The following is a 13,472-nucleotide window of genomic DNA, read 5'->3' on the forward strand; positions in this document are numbered from 1 at the left end:
CAGGGAGTCCAGGGATGACTGATGTGTAAGGGGTGGGTGGAACACGGAAAAAAAGAAATGTTTAGCATTTTGTAACATGGGACTCAGGTCTCTGGGCTCACTCTGTCCCTGAAAACTGTCAAAACACCAGCCACACTCTACGGAGTAGTCCCAAGCGGTCCCAGCCTCCGGAGGACACATATGAGAACAATCTAATGAGTGCTATCCCAGAGATATCGGTTGTAGATGACATCCATCTGTGTGCTAAGCCTAGCAGGAGCTAGGATCCAGAACATTTGGCTTTAAAGAGACACATTAGGCATCTTGGACCTGCAAGTCAAGCCCAAGGGAAAATCCTTGGTCCTAACCAGGGACTCCTGGGAAGGGGGGGGCAGCGGGGGGGTATGTTTCAGTAGCACCCGCCCACCAGAGGAATGGCAGGACTGACTCCCAATCAGAGCTGACCTGACTTCCATATAGGTATTGAAGATTACTCATGGGGGCCTTCTCAGTGTCGTTTTTCCCTTCTGAGTTCCTCTGATTGTCACATAAGGCTGGCCTTCTTAGGCACCCCCTCCCCATGCTGGGTGAGAGCTAGGAGTCTTCTTATCGCCAACGCTTTGGAACCGTGATGAGGGTGAATTACTACGAACACAGTGATTACACATAGGTCCAGACATGCCTCGCTCACACGCAGCCTACTGAAGAGGGCCTGTTAAAAGTCTCTCTGACAAAGGAAACCAGCGCTCAGAGTACCTCGGTGCGAGATGATCCATATGGAGTCCTGGCTCTGATACCAGGCAAAGAAAAATGGCAGGCGAGAATCTGGCTCCAGGAAGGACAGCTCAGCTGCATCTGGGCCAGAGCCACTTAGCCCAGTCCTGACAAGTCTTTCTCCTGTGCTGCAATGGGCCATGGCCTGCAGCCTAATCGCAGTGCAGACTGTGACACCCCACACTGCAGCATCGGCCAGAGATAATGCACGCAGAAAAAGAAGGCACAGGGAGGTCGTATCCTTCTGTCCAGCCTGGGAGTCCTGCGGATCCAGAACTATAGCAAGAAGCAAAGGAAGGTCCCCAAGCCCGGCCTGTCTTCTCAGGAAGGAAGAGGCAGTTTATGGCAGCATACAGAATACACCAGGAGCTATGACACCACTCATGGTTATAGATGCTCTGTATGCAACCTGGGTTAACAGTCCCCGATGGTTGGCCAGGACGTCTGCCTTCCAACCATTTGCAGAGCACCTCTTTCAGCCCAGCAGCACACAGCCCAGCCCCAGCCTAACACAAGGACCCAGAGGCACCGCTCAGGCAGGAGTCGAGAAAGTGACCCAAAGCCCTTGAGCCAGCACTGGTTTTTAAGACCCAGGTACCCAGGTTGTAATGTGCAGAACAAACCAGAAAACGTTCCTGGGGCACCTGTGCTGAGTCAGACCTGAGACCCACAGAGTCTCAAGGCTGTGGCCTTGCTGCCCTGGAAGCACAGAGCATGTGGCTATAGGTCCCTTGCCGTGGGCCAGTTAGGCATGCACCTAACCTGGGCTGGAGCAGGAAAGCAATTAGGTTGAGCACAGTCATGCCCAACACACCTCTTATCCCCATCCCACCCTACCCCACAACCCTCCCTCCAGCAATGGCGGACACTAAGCCAGACAAGGCCATGCCCGGGGCTGTCTTTTCTTGAGTCTCCAGGTACTCTGGGCTGCTCCGATGTGTGCAGAGAGAACTTCAGCCACAGCTTCCTGTCTCACTCTCTGAAAAGGCTTCTCTGGAGAGTTGAGCTTCCTGTCAGCAGACACTCGGGTCTTAACCAGTCCTCATTTGTATTCCAGAGAGATCTCTCCTGTCTGAGCACTCAGTCCAAAGCCTCCTGGAGTACAAGAGGCCAGCCCCTAGGAAGCCGGGTGGGTATAACTTTCTGCCTGTTAAGCTGCAGAACAACTTCCCATCTACCACCACGGAGATAGAGATCTCCTAAGTGGCAGCAGGGACCTCCGTGGGGGAGGGGATTATTGACTCAGGGGATTTGGGGGAGGGGCACAAGTCTGGCCATGAGGGAACATAGGGAGGGATTTTCTGAGGCCATTGATGATGAAGAGCCACAGGCACAAGTCAAGAGGAAAAGGATCATCTCAAGCAGAGGCCTTGGGGAAGGGCACTGAGATTACCCGAGAACCAGGCGGCGGGGGTGGACATGGGTCTCAAAGGAAAGTTCAGACTGAGGTCCAGGAGTCTGGATTTAATCCTAAAGTAATGAATCTCTTGGCCTGGGGAATGGGGGGAATGGGGACACCTTAAGGCACAGAGTGACCGGTCTAGAACTCTGAAAGGCCACAAGACACAACAAGAGACACACAAGCCTTGGTAGTAAGTGTGATGTAGTGCTGGCCAAGGGGCACATGGGCTGGACTGCACATTCGCAAGAGACTGTGTGTGTGTGTGTGTGTGTGTGTGTGTGTGTCTGTCTGTCTGTCTGTCTGTCTGTCTGGATGTCTGGATGTCTTGGACCTTGGCCATTTATATCAACGTCATCTTTGTGATTTGGGAGAGCTGACAGAAAGGACAACAGAATTCACTGGAGCCCTCCCTGCTCCTCAGCCCTGTTTATACCTGAAGGCGAGATGGGAGAGCCTGACGACAGAGGACCCAGAAGAGATGGGCCACGCCACGCGTGATCCTAGCAAGGTGGTCCAGGCTAGCCCCATTAGATCGGCCAACACAGCCCTTCCCAGGACACTGCTGGGATCCTGGCACCCTTCACAGAGGGTAACTCTAAGCCAAAATGTACTGATTAGGAAATGGAGCAGTGCCTGACAGTGGGGACGAAAGTGGTATAACCTTCATAGGAAGAAAATGAAAAATGTGTAGAGTTCGCGTTTCCACCAAGGGATTTATCCTACAGACCCTCACATGCCTATGGAGGATGGTCACCCGCTGCTTGCGTCTAAAGTAAGGTCAGAAAAGTCTAAAGGCCCATCCGTGAAGGCTAAGGCCATTCTGTGTATAGGCATAAACACAACAGGGCACCCAGCAGGATTGCCTCTGACTGGGAGCAGGGACTCCCGGTGGCCACAGTTTCCCTACCCTCTTCACCCAGTGCTTTGTTGGTTTTCTGGATGGAGCCCACAACTGGAGCTTTCACTCTAGAACTTGCAGAGAAAAGCAGGTCTCAGGGGTTGGGATTTAGCTCAGTGGTAGAGCACTTGCCTAGCAAGCGCAAGGCCCTGGGTTGGGTCCCCAGCTCGGGGGCAGGTGCAGGTCTCAGGGGTTCATTCTGTGTGCAGTGCTGCGGCTGAACTCTGGGGAGGACGCCGAGCTCCTCACCTGCACTTGCAGCCTTCCAGACTTCTAGTTTCCAACAGGCCTCAGTCATACGAGAACAGGCGGTCTTGTTGCCAGATACTCTAACCTGGCACGTGGTGGTGGACAACCGACCCAGGGCCACAAGCTTTAGACTCTAAACAGTAGCCCAACAAGCATGCATCCTCTCGTGTCACCAATCCCTGCCACCGGCGGATGAGGGTGAGGGCTCTTCACCTCAGACAGCTTGCAAAGGGGAAAATGGCACTAGATGGCAAACTCATGGTCATCAGAAAGGGGACCGCACAATGTCACTTGTCTTCAAGGACTCTCCCTGTTTGTCTCAGTCAGGGTTTCTATTGCTAAGGCAAAACACCATGGCCAAAAAACAAGTTGGGGAGGACAGGGTTTATATTTGGCTTACACTTCCAGATCGTAGTCCAGTACTGGAACAAGCATCCCATGGCTTACTCAGCCTGCTTAGTTACAGAACCCAGAACTGCATACTATGGGCTGAGGCCTCTCCCATTGATCACTAATTGAGAAAATGTTGTACAGTTGGATCTCATGCACGCATTTTCTCAACTGAGACTCACTCCTTCCTCTCCGATGACTCGAGCGTGCGTCAAGCTGACACACAGAACCTGCCAGTTCACCTTCATCACAGGCTTTGTCATATTTCCCCCTGGTCCTTACTGGAACAGGAGTCATGCTCTTTCTTTCTTCTATTATTTTGTGCCTTGGTTGCACCATTCCCATGTACGCACATGCACAGACCCAGGCACATGTGTGAGCTCAGTCCATGAGGCATGTATGTGCTTTATCTGCCTGGCCTGTCTGATTTACTATGACGGTTGCTGCAATGTCTTTGGATTCCTGGTACCCGCTTAGCACTCGCTGACTGAATGACAACTCCAATGGTCATTTGATGGCTGATATTACAGATCAGTGGAGAGGTTCACAAACAGGGTTGGGAAGCAGACCTGGGGCTGGAGTTCATTCAGAAGGTATGGAGGTCTGAATCTGGGGGTACAGATACCCCCTACAGAGACATGATTTATTCCATAAAATCAGAAGATGTCAGGCTTCATAAGTGCAGCCCACATGGGTGACACAGATACTACTCGGCAACAGAATCCCTATGTAAACTAGGAACATGGAGACAGACACCACTGTGGCCCAAGTACGGCTGTCAAAAGGAGTCCATGGGACAAAGTCCTCTAGGACTGGGAACCCATCCCCAAGCTCGGAGAGCAGACTCTTTGGGGCTTTGGCACCTACACTCACAAAACAGAACCAGCTTTTGTGACCCCCAAGCTCTCAGAGTTGCCGAGACCATACCCTAAGAGACAGAGTGGGAGCTGGAGAGGTGGTTCAGCCTTGAGAGCAGGCTTGCACGGGGCTTGAGCCTAGTTTGTACCAGCCATGCCAGGAGGCTCACAGTCACCAGTAACTCCATCTCCAGGGAATTGAATGTCCACTTCTGGCCTTGTGGGCACTGTCCTCACATGCCCAGACACATAAAGATAAAAATACTGTATTTTCTAAAAGCCCAGTGCTGTCTAAGAAGTGTGACATCTCCCAACAACTCCATGGCAGTATCTGGAGGCACGTTTCGTCCGTACAATAGAGAATGTTTGAGGCATAGACCAAACGGGCCATTCAACATCCTGGACAGGTCCCAACAACAAAGAACTATCCAGTTTCTCGTGGCCGAGAAACCCTAAGATAAAGGGTACAGAAGCTCTTTCTACAACTAGGAAATGTTTCTTGGGGTTGTTTGCTTATTTTTGGGTATCTCAGTCTTCTTCCTTCAGTCCCCCAAGTGCTGGAATTACAGGTGTGCACCACCATGTCTGGCAGAAAGCACACCAGGAAACATCTTTCTTTGTTTACTCATTTGACTTGAGACGATCTCCTATCACTAAACCTTGAACTCCTGATTCTTCTGCCTCCACCTCACAGGTCCTGAGAGCTCAGGTGTGTACCAGCACGCTCTGCTAATAAACACATTTCTAAAACTCAGCACGCACCAGACCTTGAGGGAAAACACTACCTGTTGTTTGTAAGGGCTTCGATACTGGGCGGTGGAGTGGTAGGGCTTGGGTCTTCTTCTATCCACAGTGGGGATAAGAATACCTTCTACCAGACAAAGGTATTAAATTGAGTTCCCTCCTTCCTCAGAAAGAGCAATGCCCAGTCTAGTCCCTACCACCTAAATAAACAATGGGCAGACTGTGTGGCTGTCTCCCTGGGCCGACTGGCCTTGTGACTGAGCTGTGATCCTGAGGTTGACCTCATGGCCGCCCTGTACTGAGTCTGCTGTTTAGGGACTGGGTTAAGCAGCTTTGAGTCCCTTGGCTTCTGTTAGCCTATGTTTCACCCACATACAGCACCAACTGGGTCAGAAGCAATTCAAGGCAATGAATGACCTCTTCCTAGGTGACCCTCCAGCCAGCTGAGGGAAAGGGAAGGGGCACCATTAGCTACTGTCCAAAGGAAGCCTCAGGCATGTGTGAAAAGAATATAAGCTTCAGTCCTAGCCCTGCCTCTTTCTAATGATTCTGGGCAGGTGGCAGCTTCCTCGGGCCTGGAAAACTCCTAACTAATTCTGTTATCTCAAGGATTGAGAAGAGGAACATCTAGTAAGAGTGGGGCAGGACCCAGGCAGCACGTCCACACGGTCTGTGACTAGCCAATGGCAGCCTCTGTTGTCGATCTGCTGTGGCCATAGAAAATCTTTTCTGGGTCCCATGTTCTAGCTCTGACCCACATACAAACCAACAGAAGCTCACTTTAGACTGTTACACAACTTCTCGTGGGTTTGGATGTTGGCTTCCTAATTGGGTTAAAAGGTCAAGAACAAGGAAACCTTTGTCCCCTTGACTTCCCCTCCATCCTCCAGCACAGCATAGACCCTCCGCTAGGGGCTCCTCAGTGCTGGAGGCCGCCACGTTGAACTTCATGCCTGTGGTGCTATCCCGTCTGTACTTGAGAGGGGAGGGTGGATGGTGCTATGGCTTGGGAGGTGCCAGCCACACTTAGAACTAGACGGGGTCAATCCCAAGGTTACTGTTAAGTATCATCTAAACTGCTCCTGGTGTGGCAGGCAGGGTGACTGGAACCCACATTGGCTAACTAGTGAGGGGCGGAGCCAGGAATAACAGCCAAGTCCCTCTGGCTACCTCTTCTCCCTGACCCTGCCTTTTAGGCTAAGTAGCCCACACTTCCGCAGGCCCCCTCACAGGCGTGCCTCCCACTAAGGGACACTTTCATAATCACTGTCTCCTTGGCTCCAATTACAATCAAGAACTCATAAACTGGCTGGGGCCACAGCTAAGGCTGGGGGCAAAGTGCTGCTGTCACTGTAGTGACAGAAGCATGGTTGAGCGCTCCAAGGTGCCACAGGGTCTGCATGTCCTACCATATACCAGACAGCAAGGAGGAAAATGGTCAATGTCCACACAGGCCCACACAGACCCACACAGCCCCCCCCCCACACCACACACACACACACACACACACACACACACACACACACACACACACACACACACAGAGTTCTCATTCCATGCCAGGCACTGTTCCAAGCACACATGCATATATTAATATTTTTAATGCTCACAAAAACCTTTATAGGCTACTTTAATTTTTAAAGGGAAACAAGAGTCCTGGAGACAGCTCAGTCCCTTGCCTGCAGGGAGAACCTACTGAGAACCGGCAGGAGCTTTTCCCACCCCTTGCCATAATCAAGAGGGACTGCGCTGGCACCTGAGGTCCTGGATGCCCAAGAGCGCCTCGGCCAGCAGGAAGAGCCCTGAACTCTTGGCCAGCCACGGAGGTTGCCAAGTCTATCGTGCAGAAGCGAGCTGCACCCCCTGCCTGAGCCCAGACCACCTGCTTCCCAGTCTCCCGCAGGGTGAGTAAGCAGCTGTGGGTACTTGGAGAACCAAGGCACACAGGGGTGGGGTGTGAATTCCATTCCTGCATCCCTGGGATGATGCAGCAAGTGCTGTGGCTTTCATCCGGTCCTGGCGGTGGAGAAGGGAAACACGAGTACACCACACCTGGGGCTGAGCATGGAGAGCTCTTCGGTCACATGTGCAAGCTCTGGCAACTACCTGTTGCCTTGACTGCTTAAAGTTCACCTTGCACTGGTGAAAATTCCTAAGTGGAGCCTCCTACCCCACCCTGCCCCCTGCCAGTTAGCCAGTTAACCTGACCTTATCACCATTGTCTTACTCCCTAATCTCTCTGCATGAGAAGGTCCAAGCTCCAGAGCCTGGCCCCCAAACTCCCTGAGCTCTGGCCCTGCCACCCTGCTCTCCAGTCTGCTGGCTCCAGGTCACATTCCTTCACAGAGGCCAGGCAGCAGCACTTGCCCCTAAATCTCCTGGCTTTCTTCTTCTCTGTCCCTAGTCATCCAGAGCTATGTACTCCACCCACCACTGATCCACCCAGCCCCAAGCCAGACCCTCCTTCCCCATGGTCCTATTGACAAACACAAAGGCACGTTCAAAATGCGCCAGGTGTGGAGGGCAGCATTGGGGACAAAGGTCCTGGTTGCAGGTGGCCCCAGAGGAACAACAAAGAACTTCCAAGTGTGGAAAGTAAAGGCCAAGATGGGGAGAGCCTGGAACAGGAACTGTATCTACTATCCGGATGAAGCCTATTCTCATGAGGGCAACCTTGACTGCATGGGCTGATTGCACAAAGGGTGAGCAAGAGTCAGGCTTGAGTGGGTCCTGTGGAGGGCTAATGTGGCAAGGAAGAGGCAGGAGGAACAGCACAAGGCTGCCCTTACAGAAGGTGTCCAGAGCCAGGAGTAGTAGTGCACGCTTTTAAGGCCCAGTACCTGGGAGGCAAGCACGGATGGATCTCTGTGAGTTAGAGGCTAGCCTGGTCTACACAGTGAGTTCCAGGACAGCCAGGGCTAGGTAAAGACATGCTGTCTTGAAAAAGCAAAGAGACAGATTAATGGACAGACATAGAGAGACAGACCAACCATGTCCAGGAGTACTCAACCTCCTTAGAGATAATCAAGATGGAGAAGAAGGGCTAGGGAGTTAGACCAGTTGGCAAACTGCTTAACCATACACTGTGTGAGGACCTGAGTTCAATCCCAAGAACCCTGGGAAGAGAGAGGATAGGAGAGGATAGGATAGGATAGGAGAGGGGAGGGGAGGGGTGGGGAGGGGAGAGGAGAGGAGAGAGGAGAGGAGAGAGGAGAGAGGAGAGAGACAGACCGCATGCTGGCATATACTGATAATCTCAGTGTTCGGGAGGGAGAGTCAGGCAGATCCCTAGAGTTTGTTAGGCAGCCAAGCCTACTTGACAAGTTTGAAGCCAAAGAGAGACCCTTTCTCAAACAAGCAAGCAAGCAAACAAACAAAGCCCTCTGCACTCCTGATGTGCCCGTGTGCCCACGAACCCATACATGAACGCATGCACATACATAAGTAATGAGGGAAAATCATCAGTTTGGATTCAACCCCCCTTCCTCTCTTCAGAGACCACCCAGGGAGGAGCTACATACTTACTGGGTTACAACTGCATGCATCTAGGGAGATTTGGGAACCCAAGGGCCACCGGTCCCTAACCCTTGCAAGACATACTAGACAGGTGGCACCAAAAAGTGACAGAGAGACTGCTACTGCTTGCTAGAGGGAGTAGTCAAGAAGCCGAGAGGCTCCAGGGTTCCTGTATACCAGTCACGCCCATCCCCTGTGGCTCAGGAGGCAGGGCCCTCCCCAAGGAAACCTTTGCCCATGTCTGTGCACTGATAACCAAGTCTCAGGCAGTGGGCAAAGGCGCCAGACTGCTGGCTACACATGACCCTTGGAGCAGAAAACAACTGAATCATCCCAGGAATCCTTCATTGTGAGGTTAATCCAAAAGGAAAACCGACTGGGCGTGGTTTCTATGACAACCGGCTCAAATGACCTGCAATACACACCAGGCCCGCACCCTCCCACCTGCCTACCTGGACACAAGAAGAAGCTGGCCTAGTTCTGAAACTCCTTTCCCTGAGGACCAGAGGCGTGTGAGTTGTTCTAGGCCGTAATGTTCTAAAGGCCATCAGAACATCTCCAAAACTCACCACTTCCCACATATAATCCTACGACTCCGGGATCTGAGTAGGATGGGGTCCTTTTGGAAGAGTCCTTTCTGAGGCAGAGTCCCTTCGCTTTGATCTACTGCAAAAAACACTTAAGGTGCAGGAAAGGTCTCTGTATACCAGGTCCTGGGCTCTGCTTCTTGTTCCTGTCATCAAGAGGCCTGATTATAACATCTTTCTTCCTCTTAGGTCCCAAGCCAAGCCAATGCCTTCTTGTTACTGCCCAATACAGAAAACTGAACAGGGGTTTGAAAATGAAGGCCACAGCATGGTCAAGTTCAAGTGTCAGCTCCCAGGTACCTGTGGCCTGGCTCTGAACTTGCATCTCTCAGGGAGAGATGACTGGGTCAGTGCTGACAGCCCCTAGTGCCTTGCCTCAAGGGACCTAATCCTAGTCTCCGTCCTGATGTCTACTCCTACACTACATACTGACCACTCCTGTGCCCCTCTTCGGAAGGCAACCTGATGCTCTTTCTCAAAAGGGTTGGTCTCTTCTGCAGGAAGACATATCTCGGTCTTTACCATCTATCTGTTTTTTGCTGAAATCGACGGCGGCCAAGATTTTCTCTAGAAATACCTCGCTGAAGGTTATCAATGAGAGTACCAGCCCAGGCTAGTGACCAGCAATGTGTGTGCTCTGCAAACAGCAGACTTAAGGACCTAGCTAAGACCCTCTCTAGGAGACACTCCACAAGCACATGTGCTCCAGAATGTTCTTTATCTACACCTAGAGCAGCTTGGGCGGCGGCTCTGCAGTCATCTGCCCTGAGTGGAGGCCTCCGGTGCATCTGGGGCAGAGAGGCAGGTTCAGTGTTTCCCTAGCGCTGCGGACTCTGCCTCTGGAACGGTGAGCTAGAATAAACTCTTCTCTACGTCATCTTGGTCATGGTGTTTTGCCAGAGCAACAGAAAAGTTAGCGAGCACATTACCCAACCTGCACCGGCTTCCTCACCCTGAGGTAGTCGAGATCCATGTTGGTCCAAGTAACAGGAGATAAGGTGCTTCAGACCAGAGTGACTGAATATCTCCTGCTGGAGTCCTCACCCTTACCCTGGCCTGGCTTTCCCTGATGGAGCTTGGCAGGGTCCCCTGCTGCAAGGCATCAGCACTATCTGCTGTGGGACTGGCAAGCACTCTGTCTCAATGGTCTACATAGGTACCCAGGCTCTGTTTTCTCCCCAGAGGACAGCCATAGCCTGAGGAGTTGCAGACATAGGAATCAGACACTTGGGAGCCTCCTAAAGGGCAGGAGGTGAGTGGGGAGTGACAATGGTGGCTGCTTTACTGAGTGTCTACTGTACCTATGGGTCAGTGTTGAAGGCATGCGGTCCCTTGGTTGCCACTAAGCCACACAGGGAACGAGCAGAGAGGGCTCTCTGAGAAAGTCAATATTAAACCCTGGCTCTGCCACACCCTGCACACCTCTGAGGCTTAGTTTCCTGGTTGTAAACCAAAGCTGATGAGACCTGCCCTGCGGGAAGTAGATATGAAACAGGCTCGGGCCGGCTGCTTTTCAGGCTGAGTTCAGGCCATGGAGTGGGGGCCAGTTGGGTCAAACCTTCCAGCCTTGCCTGACTCCTGAGCTGGCCTTGAAGAACTGCCACAGAGCCAGATCCTAAGGAGTACGCACGCCACGTACCAGCAGCGAGCACCCTCCCAAGCTCTTCCCATCACTGCCAGCTGCTCCTCCCTGCAAGCACTCACTTTACAAACAAGAAAACTGAGGAGGACCAGGGATGGCCACAGCCTATGCTCAAGCGAGAGGGACCTCATGCAGAGGCCCATGGGGACAATCCCCACCTCATTTTGGACACCCTAGAAAGCATGCAGGAGGCAAGGGGTAGCACAACCAGTGGGGGAAGAAGCCCGGGCAGCAGGAGGTCTCCAGGAAGTGGGTGAGCACCATGAAACACTCATCCTGAGGCCACCAACCCTGAACACATGTCGAGAGGAGGAACACTGTCAGCAGGCCGGTTGCTGTGTGACAAGGGTCCCTTTGTCCTAACAGAGGAAAGGATCTCCAACCTCCAATTACTGTAGGTGAAAAGTGCTGGACCAAGCGCCCGGAGCCTGGGGAGGGGCGGCAGCAGGGGAGGGGGTAGGGGGCTGGGACAGCCGCTATTTCAGCTGCATTTCTGCTGATAATATGACTTTGTTTTATGACTCGTGAGCCGCCTGCCAGAGGAAAGAATCACATCTGTCCACAAAAGAGGACATACAGGACAAGTCAGCAGCGATGACAGCGGCAGTGGCCAGCCCACTGGGAGATCCCCGAGGGGACAGGCAGGTCATCCAGGGGTCAGGACCTGGAGCTGCTGGGGAAATGGGTGGGAGCAGGGAACATCCCTTGGGCCCATGAGAAACGTCAAGGCATACACAGCATCACACAGTATCAAATCAAACAATGGAGGCTTTCCTGTCAGTGCAGGATATGGTTCAAAGGCTTTCAAGAAAGGGACCCTTGGCCCCAGGTGCAACGGAGGGGTCCTATCCTGGAGTCAAAGTGGAGCCACATGTCAGTGCTGAGCACAGCTGCCCCAAAGACACAGAAACCTCATCTGGGCTCACCAACACTCATCAAACCTGGGGCACGTGCAAGAAAGACTTGAGGCCTGGCCCACCGCCGAGCACTTGCCCAGAAAACCGCAGCTCACCAGTGGCAGAGCCATTTCTACATATTCGAGAGCTCTAAGCTTCCGGCTATCTTATCCTGGCCTTCCCCCTCCGCCCCCACAGGCCCCACAGGTGGGGTCACCACCCTTACTCACTTGGAACCTGTGCACCAATTCCAGGGACTGGCTGTCATTCTGGTCAGCCTCGAGGATGACATCGGTCAGCTTGTGGATGATGACGTCCAGGGGGCCCTGCTCCTCAATTGGCCGGCTCAGGTTCAGCTGCAAGGCGAGAAGGACACGGGAGGAGAGAGCTTCAGTGCCTGAGACCACGTCTGGGATCCTTGAGCCTCGGTAGCGCCCCAAGAGACTGGATGGACAGAGTGGGAGCCCGAGGTCCCCACTACTCATTCTTCTCAGTAGCTGAGGACAGACTACACTCCTGGTTGGCATGAGGGTCCCCAAAGGCACACAAAGCAGGGGATGCTACACACTGGCTGTATGGGGAAAGCATTTACTGAACACACCTCATCTGCCCAACCACTGAAACCAGAGCTCGGCAGAGAGATGAAGAAAAATGGCCAGTCACCCGGGAGGAACGCCATCTAAGCAGATATTCCTCCCGCGGTGCGCCGAAACCATGGCAAAGGGGTGTTCTTGGCGGGTCTAGGAGTTGCTTCCTTGAGAACCTAGGCACTTGGATTCCACCCTGAATACCAGGGTGTGTCACTGACCCTGGAGGACTGCAGGAGATGCCTGGGATCAGCTGAGTACTTCACACACTGCTCCACAAGGGAATGTGTTTGTTTTTTTTCATGGACACAGGGCGGGAGGATCAGAGGGAGAGGGGGGGAGAGAGAGAGAGGGAGAGAGAGAGAGAGAGAGAGAGAGAGAGAGAGAGAGAGAGAGAGAGAGAGAGAGTGAGAGAGAGAGAGAGCGAGCGCGCCCCAGAGTGGCCAGCTGGTACTTAGCATCACCTGACCCCAAGCCAAAAGCACCTGCCAACAGCCAGGGCACCCTGACACCACGCTTCCTGATGCGCCAGATGTCCGCCGCCAGCATGTGACCATCGCCACCCACAAGGAGGCAAGTGGCGTCAGCCCAGCACCTGGCTGACCCCCCACATAGCCTCGACTAGGCCAGAGAAAGCAACCCCTGACTCACCAGCAGCTAGCACCGATGAGGATTCGGGGATGGCTAGGGCCGCGTCACTCATGACATAAGACAGCTACAATTACAAACTCATTCTGAGGAGACAGCAGGCTAAGGGCACACGTACCTGTCTCCTTTTATTCCCAGCCACTCTAGGAAAGGAAACTACAAACTAAGTGAGGGCAGACTTTAAGAACCGGCCTAGGACCTGGGTGGGAGAGTTCAGCTTGGATACACAGTAAGACCTAAGGCAGTTGATTTAAATTCCTAACCCACCCAGACAGCCCCTGCCTGTCCCCTGTCCTCTCTGTC

General features: G+C 53.0%; 1 protein-coding gene across 4 annotated transcripts in view; it reads right to left on the reverse strand.

The window, feature by feature from the left end:
* Positions 1–13,472, reverse strand: part of Itpk1 (inositol-tetrakisphosphate 1-kinase) — a 132,362-nt gene that overhangs the window by 42,472 nt on the left and 76,418 nt on the right. For all 4 annotated transcript variants that reach the window (XM_032908277.1, XM_032908280.1, XM_032908278.1 and 1 more), the window contains one exon: positions 12,165–12,290. In XM_032908277.1, the coding sequence (XP_032764168.1) occupies positions 12,165–12,290 (126 nt within the window). The remainder of the gene's footprint in view (positions 1–12,164; positions 12,291–13,472) is intronic.

This window comes from Rattus rattus, chromosome 7, assembly GCF_011064425.1.
Source record: "Rattus rattus isolate New Zealand chromosome 7, Rrattus_CSIRO_v1, whole genome shotgun sequence".
In the NCBI taxonomy this organism is placed as follows: Eukaryota; Metazoa; Chordata; class Mammalia; order Rodentia; family Muridae; genus Rattus; species Rattus rattus.